This window comes from Rhinoderma darwinii, chromosome 2 (genome assembly GCF_050947455.1).
Source record: "Rhinoderma darwinii isolate aRhiDar2 chromosome 2, aRhiDar2.hap1, whole genome shotgun sequence".
Classification (NCBI taxonomy): domain Eukaryota; kingdom Metazoa; phylum Chordata; class Amphibia; order Anura; family Rhinodermatidae; genus Rhinoderma; species Rhinoderma darwinii.
Genome location: NC_134688.1, coordinates 446,120,824 through 446,141,691, shown reverse-complemented (window position 1 = coordinate 446,141,691; position 20,868 = coordinate 446,120,824). Strand labels below are relative to the sequence as shown.

General features: G+C 40.1%; 1 protein-coding gene and 1 long non-coding RNA gene across 3 annotated transcripts in view; one reads left to right on the top strand and one right to left on the bottom strand.

The window, feature by feature from the left end:
- NRIP1 (nuclear receptor interacting protein 1) overlaps positions 1-10,716 on the top strand; it is a 61,201-nt gene extending 50,485 nt beyond the window's left edge. For both annotated transcript variants that reach the window (XM_075854498.1, XM_075854499.1), the window contains exon 2: positions 6,864-10,716. In XM_075854498.1, the coding sequence (XP_075710613.1) occupies positions 7,151-10,552 (3,402 nt within the window). In that variant the 5' untranslated portion in view covers positions 6,864-7,150 and the 3' untranslated portion in view covers positions 10,553-10,716. The remainder of the gene's footprint in view (positions 1-6,863) is intronic.
- On the bottom strand, positions 699-20,593 carry LOC142743590 (uncharacterized). Its single transcript, XR_012881590.1, has 3 exons — positions 20,112-20,593; positions 2,875-2,968; positions 699-768 (listed from the first exon to the last, which is right to left on the bottom strand). It is a non-coding gene; the product is annotated as an uncharacterized LOC142743590 (long non-coding RNA).
- Between the last annotated feature and the right edge of the window lie 275 nt (positions 20,594-20,868).

The window sequence follows — 20,868 nt, the reverse complement described above, 5'->3', positions numbered from 1 at the left end:
GTTTCCAGCGTCCAGGACAGTATATGGATATGCAGTCAGGTGTCTAAGGTCCATTGGAAAGGGGCTGAGATTGGCCAACACTTTTGGGGGAATTTATCAACCTTTTTTATGCCAGTTTTCTGGTGTAGAATAGTCTCTACTGGGCCCAAATTTACCAATTTGGCCTTTCTATGCTGTCATCGCTACTTTTGTGGAAAGGCGCAGGGCTTCCCAAAAGGGTCGGGGCCCGAGTGGCTCGAAAATTGATTATAATTTATGCCAGAAAACTGGCATTAATTTTTGTGAAAATCTACACCAGCTCCTAGCGTGGCTTCCCGAAAGGGGGTGTGGCCACAGCCGCCCAACAAGTTTAATATAATTTATGCGAGAAAAATTATAATTATAGAATGGTGTAAATTATAGTGAGAATCTACGCCAACTTCTAGCTGGCGTAGATTTCACTCTGTAGGGTGTAGCAAGGTAAAGGCGTGTGCCCTCCTCCCCTGTTGGACGATTAAGTTAAAAAAAAAAAATGTATACTCTCCTCATTTCTCCTCTTTTCCCCTCCGACCCCCTCGGCATGCTGCGGCTCATACAATGTCCCAACGTTGGATGGCGTCGGGATGTTGCATGTGACACAGCACTGATGACGTTGACTGCTGCGTCGCAGAGAAGGCCCAGAAAAATCAAATCATTACATTTTTAATAGTTTACTTAATTTCCAGTCGTATGCATGTGTGTGTTCGTGCTGCTCACTACCCACGTGCATTTCCCATGTCATCCAGTGTTCTGTAATTGACAAAAATGTTTACACACAAAAACATAAAATGATATAAGTAACCTTCTATATTATAAGACCTCACCAGATAAAAATGTACAAAGCACAAAGGCAAAAATAAGTTGTTGATTCAGTGACGTGGCCGGTACAGTGAGCGTATTGTTTTTAGCCGCGAGTTCATTTATCGGGTCATTTAACTCCTGTAAGTAGGTACAGCATTGTACTGAATGTCTTTATGCCAAATTAGCCGAGTGGCTAGAGTTTAGCGTGAGGTCATGGACTTTTAATAAATGTATGCTTTGTTCGATGTTAAGACGGCATGTCAGGTTTATGCAAATTGCATTTCTAGCAAACACCATGAGATTTACTCAGTGATTTCTAATAAGTCACTCTACCTATAGCTCCACGTCTTGAATTGCAATCTGCAGCTTTTTATTGAACACCATTGGCTTAATAGACAAAGGAAATAAAGTGCATTAACATTTTAGTGAGGCGTAATTCAGATCGCTACCCTCCCCCCGGCTGCTGCCTTTGTCTAAGGCTTCATGAAGAAGGGGATCATTGGTACAATTTATCAGGGTAGAATACCCCCACAAAGAAGCCAGGTCAGGTAGGAGACGAAGGACACTGTGAGTAGGGTCCAAACTAGTACATAAGGCCATGATAGAATAATTTCAGCGATACAGTTCAGTAGATTGTAACCTGCAGGTTTTATGCATACATGTTAAAGCAGCGTCTTCTGAATCAGGGCTATGCACATGGCATATCCGTGTGCCCATATACTGTACGGCGGCACATGAACTCCCTATAGTGCTGCACTACGGAGCTGAAGGTACTCTATATCCCGCAGTATAGTGAATCTGTATGGAACCATATTATGGAGATATTCTCCTTTGGAAGCAGTTGTTCTTGGGAACAATATCTTCGTAATAAGAAATCATCTGGAACATACAAGTATTATCAATGACTGCTTATAAAATCGGAGGCATAGAGATACAGTATGGCCCCAGAGACTGTTATCGGTGCCATAGACGTATATAGGGGGCTATGTGCATGAGCCCTAGGACTGATAATGACTACAATATCACTTGCTAATAGAGCGCTGATTCACATATGCGATACCGCGGATTTGTAGCAGTGGGAATCCGGATAGCACTCCATACATAGCCACAGAGTCTGCATGACACAATGTTTCCTATGTACAATAATTTGGAATTTTTTTGGCACCTTAATGGGGTTATCCCACTGTGATTAATGTCTGGTGACTGGGGGACCAACCGCTAGGAACTCCACAAATCACTGGAACGGGGGTCCCGAGTCCCCCATTCCTTCTCATTGCACCGTCTTCAGTGAGAAGGAGCTTGAGTGAAGTGGTGGTCGAGCATGGGCCCTGCTGCGCCATTCAATGGCTATGGGGCTAACATAAACCTCCGAGCATCGCTCCAATCAAAGGTCTCCTTACTGCAGTCATGTGTTGAAGAGGATCAGAGGGGTTGGGGGGGGGGGGGGGGCTTGTTCTAGTGATCTGTGACCCGTGATCAGACATTTATCACCAACCTTCTGGAAAGGTGATAAATGTCTATCTTGGCACAAACCCTGTAAAGGGAACCTGTCGCTAGATTTTAGGGAACTATATCACCAACCTGTTCTACTACTATGGTTTGGCATCCTAAAAATGCCTCTGTCCAAACTGTCCATTTTAGTATTTTGTCTAAAGAGAAGTTATAATACAGTGCACGCCGTATGTAGATTACCAGAGATGAGTCCTGAGATGAGTCCAGGTATATCGGCCTCTGCTTCATCTGAGCATGTGCAGGATGCTGTTGGACTCCTCTCAGGACTCTTCTCCGGTAATTTACATACGGCGCAGGCTGTATTATATCTTCTTTTTAGACAAAATGGTAACACGGACCGTTTTGAGAGGGGCATGTTTAGGATGCTAAATCCCAGCACTATAACAACATTCTGGTGGTTTAGTGCCCTAAAATCTAGTGGCAGGTCCCCTTTATTTTTTTCTTGGGGGTTTTGTGTGATTATATTGACATTCTACGTACACTCATGCTCATCCGATGTCTTTGCTATAAACAATCCGCTATTAATAAGCTAATATGACTCACCATTTTGCCTGTTTGAGCAGGAAGGCTTGTCATCGTTCTCTGACCTGTGACTTGCTTCATTTAGTGTTGTTCATTATGACATTTTATATCTGATCTGTGGCTCATAAAGTAAGGAAAGTTAATGCTACAGCTTACTTCAACCACTACTATCGGCGCGGCTAAAGGTGAATTTTAAAGAATACAAAGGATACCTTCTGAGGATGAGGAAGTTGTTTTTTAGTTGCGATCTGTATTATAGCCATGTTTGGTTGTTAAAGGGACCAAGAAATTAATGCAACAACCACTATGGATTGTCTGAATTGATTAAGTCACATGAAGAATTATGTATACAGAGTAACCCTTAAAAAAAACAACATAAACCGTGTAGTAGAGATTTCTTTTTTTTTACAGTTGGAATTAAGAGTTGTCAACTTTTGGCATACGTTTTTCTATTGACGTCTATAGGCACGTTAGATGGGAGATTCTCCTGGCATACACGCCAATCGTAAAGGTGAAACATCGTGGAACTGGGAACCTAGCCTGAGACAGACTGGAGACAGGGGAAGGCTGAATAATGAGTTGCTATCATATTTAATTATGTATTGTGCTTGTAATGATCCTCTATAGCCTTGATTCAGACATCGGTCATAGACTCTTAGATCTAGGGTGTTTCTTTCTCCTTAAAGAGGCTCTGTCACCAGATTTTGCAACCCCTATCTGCTATTGCAGCAGATCGGCGCTGCAATGTAGATTACAGTAACGTTTTTATTTTTAAAAAACGAGCATTTTTGGCCAAGTTATGACCATTTTTTTAGTTATGCAAATGAGGCTTGCAAAAGTCCAAGTGGGTGTGTATTATGTGCGTACATCGGGGCGTTTTTAATACTTTTACTAGTATCATCCACTTCTCTTCAGAACGCCCAGCTTCTGCCAGATCACGCTGTGACGTCACTCACAGGTCCTGCATCGTGTCAGACGAGCGAGGACACATCGGCACCAGAGGCTACAGTTGATTCTGCATCAGCATCAGCAGGTAAGTAGCTACATCGACTTACCTGCTAACGCCGATGCTGCTGCAGAATCAACTGAAGCCTCTGATGCCGCTGTGTCCTCGCTTGTCTGACACGATGCAAGACCTGTGAGTGACGTCACAGCGTGATCTGGCAGAAGCTGGGCGTTCTGAAGAGAAGTGGATGATACTTCTCATCAGAGCGCCCAGCTAGTAAAAGTATTAAAAACGCCCCGATGTACGCACATAATACACGCCCAGTTGGACTTTTACTTTTAAACACACCCACTTGGACTTTTGCAAGCCTCATTTGCATAACTACAAAAATGGTCATAACTTGGCCAAAAATGCTCGTTTTTTAAAAATAAAAACGTTACTGTAATCTACATTGCAGCGCCTATCTGCTGCAATAGCAGATAGGGGTTGCAAAATCTGGTGACAGAGCCTCTTTAAGTTTGATTGAAAAAAAGGTGAATTAACTGAATTTTCGAATTTGTTTGCTGATGTGGAGACCAAGATTATTAGAAATGGTGAAAAAGTTTGCATTTGTTGGCTACGAAGTTATTGCCTAAATTATTCCGGGAGTTTGACACTTCAAGAAAGCGGTCTCAACAAGAATAGCTGAGCTGTTTTCAGGAATTTATGTGTGGCATCAATTACTGTACGTGGGGAGGAACCACTGACTTTATTCTGCCATCGATCAATAGGTGCATATCCAGTGAGCCAGCAAGACTCGTTGCAAAGGGAAAAATAAAATCTATAACAAATAAGTCATCACTTTCCTTCACACTATGGGAAATTAACTGTGTGGACCGCGTTTGCAAGCAAGACATGTAACCTATATTTTTTCAGAATAGGAGAAAAGAAAAAATATGTCTATGGGTAACCTTGCATCTACTGCAAATATAATTTATTTATGCGTAAGCATACAACTACACGGCACCTGAGTGCTGGTTCCTTAAGGGGCTCAAAAGCCCCTCTACCGCTTAAAGTTATCGGCTTACCGGGCCCTTTAATTTACTGGTAGCTGCTACGTTTGGTCTAGTGATCAAATTTTCAAATAATCGGGACAGAATTTTTTTTATTGCCGGAGTGCTTCTTCAAATGTTAACTTTTTAGCTGCCTGCAGCCACGACTGTTGATACTGCAGTAACCCTCCATGCTCCCTCTAGTGGTTCATGCAGGCAGCCAGAATTTTACCATTTAATGTAGTATTCCCAACTTAAGCATTTATTGAATGGCATAGTCTTCGCTCTGGGACCCACACGTATCTCCAGAACAGTGGTCACCCAACCCCTGTCCCACCTGGTGAGCTGGCTGCCAGATCCAGGTGGAGAATGTATGCAGAGATGGCCATGCATGTGCGACCGTTAAGAAAACAGCCGAGCAAGCTGGAATCCACATCTATCAGACGTTTATGGCATTGCTTAATGTATAAGTTGGGAATACCCAATAACTCTATCAACGGGATTTTGGGTTCTACATTAGAAACACAACCAACTGCTATAAAGAATTCTGAACCTAAAAACAAGATATGGAGATAAAAGGTGGACATTCTCTTTAAAGTTACGTCTGTTTGTGCTTTTGGAGGTGTTTTGTAAGCAAGCCGGTCTGAATGTTGAATATCCTAAAGACTTATCTATGGTCATTTCTGACGCAAGTTGGTCAGACTCCTTAATAGTGAAGCAGATGTTACCGGAGATGGCTGATATCTTAGAACAATTCTCATCCGTTCTGTCACATCTAAAGTTCAGTTCTGCAACTTCCAATACATCAGAACTTTGTAAAATGTTATATTTTTAAGGCAACTTGCCTTTTTATGTTTGTCGCCTTTTCATGTAAGTCCGTTTTAATCATAAAACCATTACTGGCATCATTTCTGATGAGCTGTAATTAATGGTATAATGAATTGGTTTACACAGAATGTCACGTAAGGCTAAATATTTAGTTGTCTTTAGGTGTGAAAACACTTGTACACAATGTACAGTATGCCTAAATTGAGTGTGTGTATGTTAAGTGTATTCTAAATCCCACGAGCCTGGATCAAATGGCAGCTGTTACATCGGTCCTGGTTGTAATCTTACATTCTACTCTATGACCTTGACATTGCAGTTCTGGACTTACCATGTGTTATATCTCTTTATAAGGGTGATTTGCGTTGAACATTTTGTGTTTTAACCTACATGTTTTTAGGTAAAAATAAACCTTTTTGTATCTTCATTTTATTTCCTAATTGGACTCTTAGGCTAGAGCTACACGGCGACTTGAGGCCACGCAACATATCGCAATGTGGCAGTACTACATCGTAACTAATAATAGTAAATGTGTTTGTGTCGTGGCAGAAATCTAAACCTGCTGTATTTTAGTGCGACCAAGTACATTCTCATTAGTTGCTATTTTAGCAACAAGTTGCCCCTAAACTTAACGCGGTTTTTTTTATACTAAAAATTGATGAAATTAAGATAGGCCATCAAAGTTTCCCCCGTCTTCAGTGTTTATCCACACATACTGGTTCGCCCATATGTATGGCTGTACCTGGTACTGCAGATCATCCCTATTAATTTTGAGAAGTGGGGTTCCTGTGGGATCAGACTGCCATCAATCAAACACTGATGGTCTATCCTAAGGAAAGGCCAGCAACGCTTTAGGCACAAAAAAGTCCTTAAATTATTGAACCCCATGTAAAATATTTGTAGGTGCCCTTAAAATGGACCGTCATAAGTATTATGAGCATACAACGGAGTTCCTGCTAGACATTCATGCATTTTAACCATAAAAGGAGCCGGTGACACCACTTTATCATTATGTAATTGAATGTATATTTCTAAAAATCACTTTTTTTTTACGAATTCATTTTTTTTATGTAGAATTATTTATTTTACTACAATATAAGGTCACTGTTATTCAGAGAGAGTTTTTGGCTCATTTTAAATGCTGTATCTGATCTGTGACTATTATTTGATAACATACTTATGTGTGTTTTCTTTTCTTTGATTTTAAGGTAACTTCTAATAAAAGAATTAAAGCACTGTTTCCATGGAAAAATTAAGAAGATTGTCTGATGCGAGCAGAGTTCTGACCGATTGATACACACCATTTCAACATGTTGCCTCAACACTAATTTGATGGAACATTCGTATTCTTGGCAAAGATTCTTCAGAGGACATCTGCTGGGAGATTATTCTGGAAATGATTTAAAAGAACACCGATATCTACTTTCGAAAATTTAGTCTACACTGTTCTCTAAAGTAGGTAAAGACATAGCTTCTACGCATACGTTTGTTGAACATGACTCATGGAGAAGAGCTTAGCTCTGAAATGCAACAGGATCCCATTGTTTTAACGTATCTAGAAGGATTACTAATGCATCAAGCAGCAGGCGGTTCTATAACAGCGGTTGACAAACTCTCCGGCCGTGTAAAAGCTGATGACAACTTTAACATTTCTGGGAATGTTTTTACGAACTGTAAGAATAATGCCCCAGTGCACAACAGTAGTCAGTCCTCCGGCATGTTGCATCTCAAGAAGGCCAGACTCTTACAGTCTTCAGAGGACTGGCATGCTGCAAAGAGAAGGCGTTTATCTGATTCTGTCAATGGAAATGGCAAAAATGATTCTCTCTTAGCTGGAATGGTTGAAAATGTTCCAAAAGGGAAACAAGATAGCACGTTGCTGGCTTCTTTGCTGCAGTCATTTAGCTCTAGGCTGCAGAGTGTTGCACTGACTCAACAGATAAAACAAAGTCTTAAAGACCAAGGATTTTCCCTCAGCCAGCAGGGAAACGCAGATGAAAAGGATGCTCAATGTTATGGTTTGGCTTCAAATCACCTAAAGACTCTCTTAAACAAAAATAGATCAAAAGATAATACAGTGGACAGTAACTTGACTGTTTTGGCTAAAAGTTCTCATCAGGAAACATTTGTTGAACCTTCTCTTTCTGCACAAAGTAGCACTAAAGTGGTAGGTGAGCCAATTTCATGTGCTGCAAGACTTCAAGCTGTTGCTAACATGGTGGAGAAAAGGTCAAGTCCCACTGCCTCGCCTAAACCAAGTGTGGCCTGTAGTCAGCTTGCTCTTCTGCTTTCCAGTGAAGCACACTTGCAGCAGTACTCTAGGGAGCATGCGCTTAAAGCACAGACCGCAAGTCAGTTAGCAAGTGAAAGGCTTGCAGCAATGGCGAGATTGAAGGAGAGTTCGGAAAATGATCTTGGCCGGCTTCAGTTATCCAATGTGCCAGCTAGCCTGAATACTCAAGCAAGGACAGTAACCAATGGATTAAGTAACGCAGGCAATATGTCGCCTTTTTCAAGTACACTTGGTGTTCCAAATTCTCCTCTTAAAACAGTTGGGTATAAGAACCATTTGGAAAGAAGCCATGGAAAGCCATCACCCAACAACAGTTTGCTTTTACACCTTTTAAAAAGCCAAAATGGTGCAAGTGTTGGAAAAAACCTTTCGCACAATGAAAAATATTCTGTGTTTGAAGAAAGTGCTACACCTACAACGACAGATGACTGTTCCGATAACAATCCTAGCTTTACAGAGGAAGAGAGCAGTGATGATGAAAGCACTCATTCTAACTGTGTACCTATAGATTTGTCCTTCAAAAACAGAGCAGACAAGCCCAAGATGTTGCATTCTGCAGCCTCTATTGAAAATTTAACGGAATCGTTACTTCACAACTGGGATCCAAATGTCAATGGAATTGGTATCAGCCAAGAAAATAAAGACTCATCAGTGGATACTACACTTAAACCATATCAAAAAGTAACACTGTTACAACTATTGCTTGGGCATAAAACCGAAGAAGTTCCATCAACAATTGAAGATCTGCAGACACAACAGAAGGCTACAGATTTGTCGAAGTTCAGTTTCTCCGCACCTGGTCCTCTCTCAGAAAGTCCAAGTATACGCAATTCTTCTCCGTTAAATGCACTCTCTTTGCACTCTTCTTCAAAAGCAGATTCTCCAATGAACCTAACTCACCAGTCATTTCCAGTAAAGCCTCCTTTCACATCATTTATTAACAACATTCAACCTGAAAGGGTTGTAAATCCAGCATCAAGCCATTTGATAGAGCTTAACAGAAACAAAGCACTTCAAACAACTGTCCCACTAGCTAATGAAAATGCACAAAATACATCTTTCAGTGCTAGCAAGTTGTTACAAAATCTAGCTCAATGTGGAAAGCCAACATCTTCTCCCGATGAGCAGAGGCAGTCGAAACCAATAGGTCCGGCAAATTCAAAATCTTTAGGGTTAATTGAAAGACTGAACAGTCCTCTACTTACAAATCAATCATCACGGACATTTGAGGAAGGTAGGGGATTTAGCAGTCCATCTACTCCAGTGGATTCTGCATTTTCTGGCTCTGAAATTGAAAACCTTCTGGAACGTCGTACTGTACTTCAATTGCTGCTAGCCACACCTAACAACAAATGCAAAAATGACAAAGTGCAGAGACCAAGTATAAAAGATGAAATTAACACAGACCGGACTCAAAAGTCTCCAAATGAGCAACTTATGGCTTTCAGAATTAAAGCTGAGCCCGGGGAGCACATCAATGCTTACCAAGAGACAAGTGTTCCAAGTCCCTTAGCGGCCTCGTTGCACAAAGCTGCAAGACAAGCTCCAGAGGATGTCCGTTCTCCACACTCTCCCCCACAGGACTTTTCACTTTCAAAAAATGGCCTTTTAAGTCGTTTGCTACGTCAAAACCATGATGGATATGATACCAGTGACCTAGATGTAAATAATAGACATTCTGAATCCAAACAGACAGAATCAAAAATATCTTGTATTGTGCCTAAAAAAAGAAAAATGCACCAAAATGACCCCGTAGAAAGCCAAGTGAAAATGGCAAAATTGAATTCACCAGATGTTGGAAACATGCAGTACTGCACTTCACCATCTTCATGTGAGGCACCTTTTCTCCATGTGGACAAAGTCAATGGCACAAAAACTGATCATGATAACAAGAACCTTATGTGTCAGAATTCCTTCAATGGGAATAAAAACTTGAGTTGGTCAAGAGAGAGTAAAGGTTTTAATGTGTTGAAACAGCTATTGCTTTCAGAAAATTGTGTCAGGGACTCTCAGCATAGGAACAATACGCCGGTTGATGAACTTATAAGAGGAAACAGAAGTAACTTATCAGGAAACTCAGAATTTATGCTTCCTCCTCTAAATATGTTTATGGGAAAGCATTCTCATCAAAATAATTTAGGTCAAATGTCATTTCAATATCCATCTCCTTTAAAGAACTCTCCACATTCTTCCCCAGATATTTTAAGAAATAACTCCCCACGGACTGAGTCTGGACATATGAATATGTGCCCTCCCCCCAATGATAGAAGTCCCATTAAATGGGTTATCGCAGATATGGAAAAAAATGACTTTGGGAAAGATTCTCCTAGACTGACCAAGACCAACCCTATATTGTACTATATGCTACAAAAGGGGGCACATACGGTTGCTGGTCAGGACTTACGAGATCGAACCAGCTGGACTGAGTCGCTATTGGGACAAGCAGCAGAGATGACCTTCAAAAGAGAATCAGCCCATAGTAGAGGAACAAATGGGATTGGTTTTACCAGACATCCCAATGTTGTAAATAACACTTTGCATAATTCCAATAGCAGCAAATATGGGCTTCTTGATATGCTAACAATAAAGAAGGAGCCGGAATAAAATACTGGAAAATCAAAATAAAGAAAAAATGTAATTGTATCATGCATGACATAACAAATGGCATGATCTTATGGACATGTTATAAATTTATGGACTTAGGTTGATCTTGCTTGTGGTTCTAGTAAATGTACAAGTATTGTTATTAAAAATTTCTTCTTTTTTTACCTTTTTAATATCTTATTTTGCTCCTACTTCAGTAGCTAGGTATATCGACTTATAATACAGGTCATTGAAAATGTCAACAGTTTCAAAATTACTCTGGTTAATTGGGTGTTTTTCTGGGGTACTTGGAAAGAGACAAATATTGAGTTTATAGTATTGAACACTTTTTCATTACGGGTAAACTAATACATTAAACCTCTAACCCTGCACCAATCCTTGCCCCCCCCCCCCCAACAAAAATAACAAAAACACAAAAGTACACTATTTTATTTACAAAAACATAATCCAAGTACAAATGTTTTTTCTTTTAGGCGATAAATGTCGTGGTTTGGATGTTTCCAGTGTCTTTAGGCCAAATCCAATATAGCATAATAACATCTAGGTTTTCTCAGTATTTTTAAGCACATTAGTGACCAGATGGTGACAAGAACAGAATGTTTTTCAATATGTAATCCTTATTCTGATGATTATGGTTTTCTTTTGGATACTTTTATGTTCCTGGCAGTTTGTCTTTAATGTTAAATCAATGCAGCAAGCACAGTGAAGCTGGCCGGTTACCACAAGGTCATAGCGGTGTTACCTAGTGGTAAATGGAATACTTAGTCTCTTTCCCAAGGTAACAACATTGCCATTTGAATTGACATACGACTTTCCGTTTCTTCAGGGAGAACATTGTGACAGCACGTCATTTGTCTAAATATCTGTTTTGACATTTTGTAATTTTGTTTTTACCATAATGGTAACTTTAATATTACTGGCTATTCGAAAGATTGATCATCACATTTGGGAAGATACTTTGCTGTTTTTTTGTTTTGTTTTTTAATAAAATTGTGCATCAGTGTGATTGGCGCAACTTCCTGAACACACTTTGATAAAAATAGATTTTAACTTTTTGAAATACAGTTGCTTTGTATTCTGTATACAGAGCAGCTGTATCGTTCACCAGAACCTGTATTCGTCAGGTTGGGACTGATGGGTTCAGTGTCAGCGGGTTCTGCGTGTTCCTGACATCCAGGATCCACTTGTAATCAATCACATTTAAGTTATGAACTTAAATGTGATCAATAGCAGCTCGATCCTGCGTGACCCGCTGACACTGAACCTGTAAGTCCCGCTGACCTGATGAATACAGGATTCAGTGCAAGATACAGCTGCTCTGTATACAGGACACAAAGCAGCTGTATCTCAAAAAGTAAAAATAATTTTTCATAAAATGTATTTAGGAAGTTGCACCAATCACACTGATGGACAATTTTATTTAAAAAAAAAAACAAAACAAAAAATGACAAAGGTGTACATAGCCTTTAATGGCCTTTCCTTAAGATAGCTGATCAATGTGTGATCTGTGAGGGTCCAAACCCAGGACTCCCACCTATCAGCAGATCAAAGGGACCACGACAGTACCTGGAGTTCTGTGGCTCCTTAAATTTATTTCCAGACACTACGGCCAGTCCATGTGACTGTGTGGGAATTGCAGCCCAGCCCCATTGACTTGAATGGGGCTGAGCTGCAGTACCAGGCACAGCCACACGTACATGAAGAGCAACTGTGTCTGGATAATCCATTATCAATTGCTGATCTGGAGTAGTCCTGCAGGTCGGATCCCCACCAATTACACATTTATGTCCTATTTTAAGGAGGCTCTGTCACCAGATTATAAATGCCCTATCTTCTACATTATCTGATCGACGCTATAATGTAGATAACAGTGGTTTTAATTGTGAAAAACTATCATTTTTTAGCAAGTTATGAGCAATTTTAGATTTATGCTAATTCGTTTCTTAATGCCCAACTGTGATTTTTAACTTTTGACCAAGTGGGCGTTGTAAAGAGGAGTGTATGACGCTGACCAATCCGTGACCAATCAGCGACATACACTTCTCTCTATTCATGTCCATTTGTACTCAGCACAGCGTGATCTCGCGTTGTCACATACACCCACATTAACTTTACTGAAGTGTCCTGAGAGTGAATAGACATTGCCTCCAGCCAGGACGTGATGTCTATTCACACTCCCGACACTTCGGCAAAGTTTGTGTGAGACTTAATCACAGCACAGTGAGATCACGCTGTGAATGACAGCACAGTGTGATCACGCTGTGCAAGTAAGTCCCACAAAAACTTTACAGACGTGTCGGGAGTTTGAATAGACATCGCGTCCTGGCTGGAGGCAATGTCTATTCACTTTCAAGACACTTCAGTAAAGTTAATATGGGTGTATGTGACAGCATAGCGTGATTCCTATGTGCTGAGTACAAATGGAAGAAGTATATGACGCTGATTGGTCAGCGTCATACACTTCTCTTTACAACGCCCTCTTGGTCAAAAGTTAAAAAAACGCCTGTTGGGTATTAAGAAACTAATTAGCATAAATCTATAATTGCTCATAACTTGCTCAAAAATTATCGTTTTTCAAAATAAAAACTACTGTTCTCTACATTGTAGCGCTGATCATATTATGTAGGAAATAGGGCACTTATAATGTGGTGACAGAGCCTCTTTAAGGATAGGCTATCAATTTTCATTTTCTTGTCCATTATCAAGACACAGAAATTGGACGTGTGTCTGGGCCCCCCCTATTCCAATAATGTCAAGGTAAAGCACAATAGCATTAATACAAATAAGTATAGTCAGGCTCTTGTTTTTTACATCGTACTTCAAGGTACTGAGTCAGTATGACATAAATGAGGCTTAATATAAGGTGGCTATACAACAAACTTCCTCTGTTTATGGTAAAAATTTCATACTTTTCGTTATTGAAGCATATTAAACTACATACAAGCTATGAGTGGAGCAAATTATCCAATGTTAAGATTGGCAAAAATGTACTAAAATTGTCTTTAGTAGGTAATGTTCTGTGCCGAGCATCATTAAATGCAGTAAGTAAAACAATTGTGATCATCAGTGCAAAAGTGCAAAAGAAGCAGAGAGACCATAGAAGAACTTTTACTTGTTATACACGGTTCAATGGGCTCTGTGTATAGGAAATGTAAAATAAATGCTGACAAAATTTAAGAACAATTAATGACCTATATGAATCGAGTAAAAAATACTACAACGGCTGATAATCTGCATAGTACATTGCAACGTTTAGGCTGGGTTCACACGACCTATTTTCAGACGTAAACGAGGCGTATTATGCCTCGTTTTACGTCTGAAAATAGGGCTACAATACGTCGGCAAACATCTGCCCATTCATTTGAATGGGTTTGCCGACGTATTGTGCAGACGACTTGTAATTTACGCGTCGTCATTTGACAGCTGTCAAACGACGACGCGTAAATTGACTGCCTCGGCAAAGAAGTGCAGGACACTTATATACATTATATGCAGGGCACTTCTTTGCAACGTAATTTGAGCCGTTCTTCATTGAACTCAATGAAGAGCAGCTCAAAATATACGAGCGTCACAGACGCCTGGTATATTACGAGGAGGAGCATTTACGGCTGAAACGACGCAGCTGTTTTCTTCTGAAAACAGTCTGTCATTTCAGCCGTAAAAGCCAGCTAGCGTGTGAACATACCTTTATGTGTTGAGGTCTGTTTTTGCAGGTCTTTTGCATTAAGTGCTGTAATATGTCTGGGTTGTCTTCCTACAACTTTAATAAATCAGAAGCAAAACCAATACTACTCAGTATCACATAAGGCCTTAATGCACACAGCAGGTTGTGTCCCTGGAGTCCCCGTGGCCCTGTAATACAAAGCCAGAGGCACTCCATGTGCCTCCATATGGCACCTCATTCGGCACCATATTACGGAGATATTCTTCTCTAGAAGCAGTGATACAGCCTCCAGTGGAACACCGTATCATATTTGGACGCCTCTGAATACAGCGGTACAATAAGGCCCCATAGAATTTTATAGGTGCCATATTATGGATCCATACAACTCGGAGGTTATGGCTTAACAAATTTAGAAATGCTGATAACCTATAGAAACAAACATCTGCATGTTGCCAATATAAATTTGACATCAGTATAAAAAGGGCTCAGCTACTTCTGTAACGTAACAATTTTCTTAAAAGATATCCACACATTTTTTTTTCGTTTTTTACCAAACTTACTTAATTACATTATTTATTTTCTTTATCATAAGTACATATTTCTGCATATGATAGACTAAATAGATCATATGTAATTGAAAAAAAAATATTCATTAGTTCATATTTTTACTGTGTGAATCAGTCGTGTGTGTGTGTGTGTGTGTGTGTGTGTGTGTGTGTGTGTGTGTAATCAAGGCTCAGTGTGAGAGGATGTATATTGGGTGTGTACTTTACCTCTTATGCATACAGGTTCTTTTTACATTAGGTAGGCTAAGGCCCTGTTCACATCTGCGTCAGGCCGTTTTGTCGTTCTGCTCCATCAGAGGAGCAGAACAAGGGAATGCCAAGAGGCAACAGTTCAGTTGCACCACGGACACCGCAGCCGGCCGGCGGAACCCATTGAGTTTAATGGGTTCCGTCAGCTTTCCGTCGTGGTGTCCGTGATTTTTCCGGAAACAATAGCTCAGCATGCGGCGCTATTGTTTCCAATCTCTGCCGGATCTGCGACGGAGGCCCTTAACAGAGCCTCCAACGCCGTATCCTGACTTTATGAAATTTATTTTTGGAAATTATCTGAATATAAAGTTCCATTCTAGTGATGATTTCCCCTCACTTATTTTATGGATGATTAACTTTAAACGTCTTGTTACAGTCTGCCAAATTTGACAAATCTAATGCTATTTTGTGTGCTTTAGCTACAGCCCATCTGAGTATCGAACAGATCAATGTTTTATTTGAAACACAACCTATTTTTTTTTTTTTTTTTTTTTGAGTTCTTTTACTTCTTTAAGAGGCAGCTAACAAAGTTTACATGTTAAATACTGAAAATAACATTTTACCATGAGTATCTCTATGTGATATGCCCTCACTTGTACTGTGCCTGAAATCTGTATATAGATATATGCCGTGTATGTAAATAGAAGCGATATGTGGGGTGAGGCTCAAATCTGACTTCAGAAAATATTTTACTGTTCTATAATGAATCTCTGCTTTTGTTTTTTTCCCCTACAAAAAAATTTAAATGGGTTTTTAACAAATGAAACCAGTTTCCATTTATGTTTGGCTTAGAAATCTATGGGGAAAAATTTAAATACATTAAATTTTGAAGATACCACTATAGTGTTTAGAAAATTCTAGTATTGAAGTTCTAATGCAGGAAAAAAATGGCCATTCACTCTAATTTTAAGACTCCATGGTCACAGCAGAGCCATGTGCGCAAAGGCATGTAGAATCCCTATGGCTCCGTATTACAGAACAATAGTGACACCATGTGCTGCCATTTGGTTCCCCTGTAAGGCACTGTATTAAGAAAATATCCCCCCCCCCCCCAACCTCTGTAATATGCCATTTGATAGAGCATGCCATGATTTATTTTCTTTTTTCTATTGCATTCTGTATGATATCGGAGGCATACAAAGGTACAGTATAGCCCCATGTATATGTTTTATGGGTGCTGTTTTACAGTTTTGTACAGCTCAGAGGGTGAACTGACCCTAATATGGCCGTGTGTATGAGATCTTACTTGTGCATTTTAAGTCCGTGCATAGTCACTCAAGGTAAAACGTCTTCTGAAAATTTGTAATTTGGGAACATTTGCATTTGATCTATTGGCAACGGCTTTCTCTGGGGTTTGCCCATGTTTTCCCATTAAAGTAATATATGAACCTGATTTTTGTATCTATTGTGTTCTCCGCACATGATTAGAAGTTTTTGGGATAGGCTATATATGCTCTTATTGATATCAAGCTGCTGATAAATGTGCATTATAATCTAAATACGTCCAAATATTTTTTGGGATAGGGGCTCAGTTTTTCAGATACAGAGCCTCAAATTCCCAGATTTAAATGATAAGATTCTGTTTGCCTTCAGCCACCACTAGAGGGGGCTTATGAGTTTACTGCATACTGTTTGTACATTGAACTCGATTCTAAACCAGTATGCAGTAATCTCCCTCTAGTGGTGACTTCAGGCAGATAGAGTATTTTATCAATTAACTCTGTGTCCATGCAGGGGATTTGGAGCTCTGTATCAGAAAAACTAGGGTTTGACCACTATAAAAATATATTAAGAAATTATTTTGCATAGAATTTTGAACCTCAAAATGAAAAAGTTACCTTCTAGCTAAAAGGTATAAGCACAAGTAAGCAGCCAACCTGTATGAACTTATGTAGGCCATGATTATCCCTATGCTAGTAGTGAGAGGATTGGTGTGCCTTATCAGATCATGCACTGGCCAAAAATGCTCAATTAATAATAGAAGGATTTTTTTTCTTTTATGTTAATTTCTTGAATTTTTTTTATTTCCAATAAAAAATATTTCAAATTTGAAAATGTGTTTTTAATTGCACAGAATTTAGAAATTGCAGGATTGTTGTGTTGCAAAACAATATTTAAATTTCTGTAAAAAAAATAATTTGAAGATAACATTTTAAAATATATTGTATTTTTAAATACAAATGAAAAAATATGTTTTTCTTCCTATGTAAATATGATTGTAAATAATGTATCACATATGCATTGGTATGTTAGCATTTTTTTAAAAAGGAAACATGGCTGTAAATATTGTTTACCATAAGTCAATCTTTTTGTATTGTTTTAATGAAACCTGTTTTCGGGTTCTATACAGTCTGTGAATATATGTGTATATAGAAGCAGATGGGTTCTCAGCCTTCTTGTTTTGCATGTATGCATATCATTGTATCTTGGGAAAATGTACAGAAATTAGATTTTATTTAAAAATGTGATTAAATTCTGCATGTGCGATGCATGGGAAGACGTCCTGTGCGTGATGACTTTGGAGTCAGGTCGGAGACTAATCAAAAATTGTGGGTTTTTTCATAGTCCCCCTGGAATAGTCTAATAAGTAAAGGATTTAATGATATGATATGATGATGGATTTCAATGGGAAGCCCACAACTGTAATGTGACTGATAGTTTATATATTTTAATTTTATAAAAACATAAAAAAAAAGGTAAATGAAGTAATTTAGCATTGCAATATTAAATCTTGTTTCTTTGCCATTAAGTTATAGATTCTAAGGTTTACAGAAAACTGTTTTATTGTGTTATTTTAATGGAAAATTTCTTGTTTTCCTGTGGTGTCACAAGCCTTGTATATATTGCTGTGTGATTCTTTTATTATTATTATTTTTTTAAAATCTTAGTGTTCATTTCCTGATGAGGATTTGAATAAATATTAAAATAAAATTTTGTTTTATGTATTTTTTAAAGCTAGACTGTAAAAATAATAAATAATGCTAGGTCTGACTATATAACAGGCCACATAATGCTAGGTATGCCTATAACAGGCCACATAAGGCTAGGTATGCCTATAACAGGCCACATAATGCTAGGTGTTACAGGCCACGTAATTCTAGGGATGACTACAACAGGCCACGTAATTCTAGGGATGACTACAACAGGCCACGTAATTCTAGGGATCACTACAACAGGCCACCTAATTCTAGAGATGACTACAATAGGCCACGTAATGCTAGGTATGACTATAACAGGCCACGTAGTGCTAGATATTTCGATCAGAGGCCGCATAATGCTACGTCTGACTAACAGGCCATGTAATGCTAGGTCTGACTATATAACAGACTGCTTAATGCTAGGGATTACTATAACAGGTCACATAATTCTAGGTATGACTAACGGGCCACGTAATGCTCTGCTAAAACACAGAGACAACATTGCAGCTGTTTAATTACAACCAAAAAGTCCTCTGTCACTCCCAGCTGTGATCAGTGCAGGGAAGTTACATCGCGTTCAGCTTCCGGTAAGAGCAGAAGTCACTGGAGCCTGTGGGGTTAGTAATCTAATTGACACCAGATATGGTTGACCTCTTCGCCAAAGTAGGCCACCAAGGATGTTTACCTTAACCCCTTCTATGCTCTAGACCACCAGGGATGCTTACATCAACTCCAACACCAAAGCACCAGGACTTTTGTCATTGACCTCTTCAATACACTAGACCACCAAGAATGTTGGCATTGACCTTTTAGGTACTTAGATCACCAGGGAAGCTAGCACTAACCCCTTACCTACCTTAATACCAACTTGCCTAGTGGTCTAACTCTTTCACTACCTGTAATTGTGCTGCTCTTATACACTGCACTGTACTCCTGACATTGTGCTCTCCCTTGTATATAGACTATTTGCTGTGAACACCCTGCCTGACAACTTCTTTGGCTGGGGCTCTAGGCAATGTAACCCTAGCAGCCATTCCGTCTTACACACCTCAGGCATTCACCATAATGTTGTATTGACAATCTCTCGTTCTCCACCCGGCCCATCAAGATGTATCCAACAATACAAACATTTAGGTGGTAATCCTATGCAAAAATAATCTATGTTCATCTAAATATAAATTGTGCAAAAAGTCATGTGGTATGTGTAAATATATCCAGCCATACATAGTATCATATTCCATATAAAAAGTGGTTGGATATCTCAGACAGTGAAACTTTGGACCCTCTGAAATCTGCTGTTGTCCTGCAGGCTTTTCCTAAAGGCTTGTTCCATCATTTCCAATTGGCAGATAAGTTCCTAAGTGGCCTATGACTATATCATGACCTATGATAGCTGCTGCCCGGAAGCTAACAAGCTGCAAGACTTTGGAGAAGATAGCAGGAGATCACCGGATCAGTGCCAACTCTGGGTGGTATATCTTCTGAACTACAGGCAAAAGCTGTTTTTTAAAGGGGTTTGCCCATCAGAGACCTTTATGGCATATCCACAGGGTATGGGACCCGCACCTATCTCTAGAACGGAGTCCTCTAAACCTCCCGTGCCAGAGGTGGGACCCGCATCTATCTGACAGTTAGGGGGGATTCACACGAGCGTGTATTCGGTCCGTGCGGGCCGCGTGGTTTTCACGCGGCACGCATGGACAATACAAGTCTATGGGCCAGTACAGACAGTCCGTGCTTTTTGCGCAGCGTTTGTCTGCTGCGCAAAAAGCGCGACAGGTTCAAAAACTCTGCGTATTTCGCGCATCACGCACCCATTGAAGTCAATGGGTGCGTGAAAATCACGCGCACCACACGGAAGCACTTCCGTTGGACGAGCGTGATTCGCGCAACAGCAGTGAAAAGGATGAATGAAAACCGAAAAGCACCACGTGCTTTTCTGTTTCCGAACATCCAAACGGAGTGTCTTTGCGTACCGAACTTCACCGGGTTCGGCCAAACTCGTTTTGGCCGATCCCGGCAAAAAAATTATCGGTACGCGACGTCAGGAGATAGTCACTGTCCATGGTGCTGAAAGAGTTAAACTGTTTCAGCACCATGGACAGTGACTTGCGATCCCAAAATACATTAACCTGTAAAAAAAACCCGAAGTTCTAACTTACCGATTACTGCTGTCTCCTTCCTGCAGTCCGACCTCCCGGGATGACACTTCAGTTCAAGTGACAGCTCCAGCCAATCACAGGCCAAGCACAGGCTGCAGCCAATCACAGGCTGCAGCGGTCACTTGGACTGCTGCGTCATCCAGGGAGGTGGGGCCCGATGTCAAGAGAGGCGCGTCACCAAGGACGCGTCACCAAGGACGCGTCACCAAGGCAACGGCCGGGAAGTTCTCGGTAAGTAGGAACTTTATCTTTTTTTTGTACAGGTTTTTCGCTGTTGTGTTCGGCATTCACTGTCGAGGGTGCTGAAAGATTTAGCTCTTTCAGCACCTTGGACAGTGACGGGCGTTGACAAGCCTCATCTCTATGATGCCGGCTGCGCGAAAATCACGCAGCCGCGCATCAGACACGCATGACACACGCAGCTGTCAAATGGTTTTTGCGCTCGCAAAACGCTGCGTTGTTTGCGCGCGCAAAAACGCAACGTTCGTGTGAATCTCCCCTTATAGTATATTCTGTGGATATGTCATAAATGTCCCTGATGGGCAAAACCCCTTTAAGTGTTTGCCCAGAGTTCCTTGCCTTGAACTGACTGCAAGAAGACCATTTTTTGGTGTTATATTCTTGTGTTTTTTATTTCATGAAAAGTTCTGTTGTAATTGATTGTTCAAACACAAATATTGAATTATGGTTTTGCACAAAAAAAAAAAGATAAATAAACCAAGGCCAAGACAGCTGACATCATGAAGTGATAGGTACC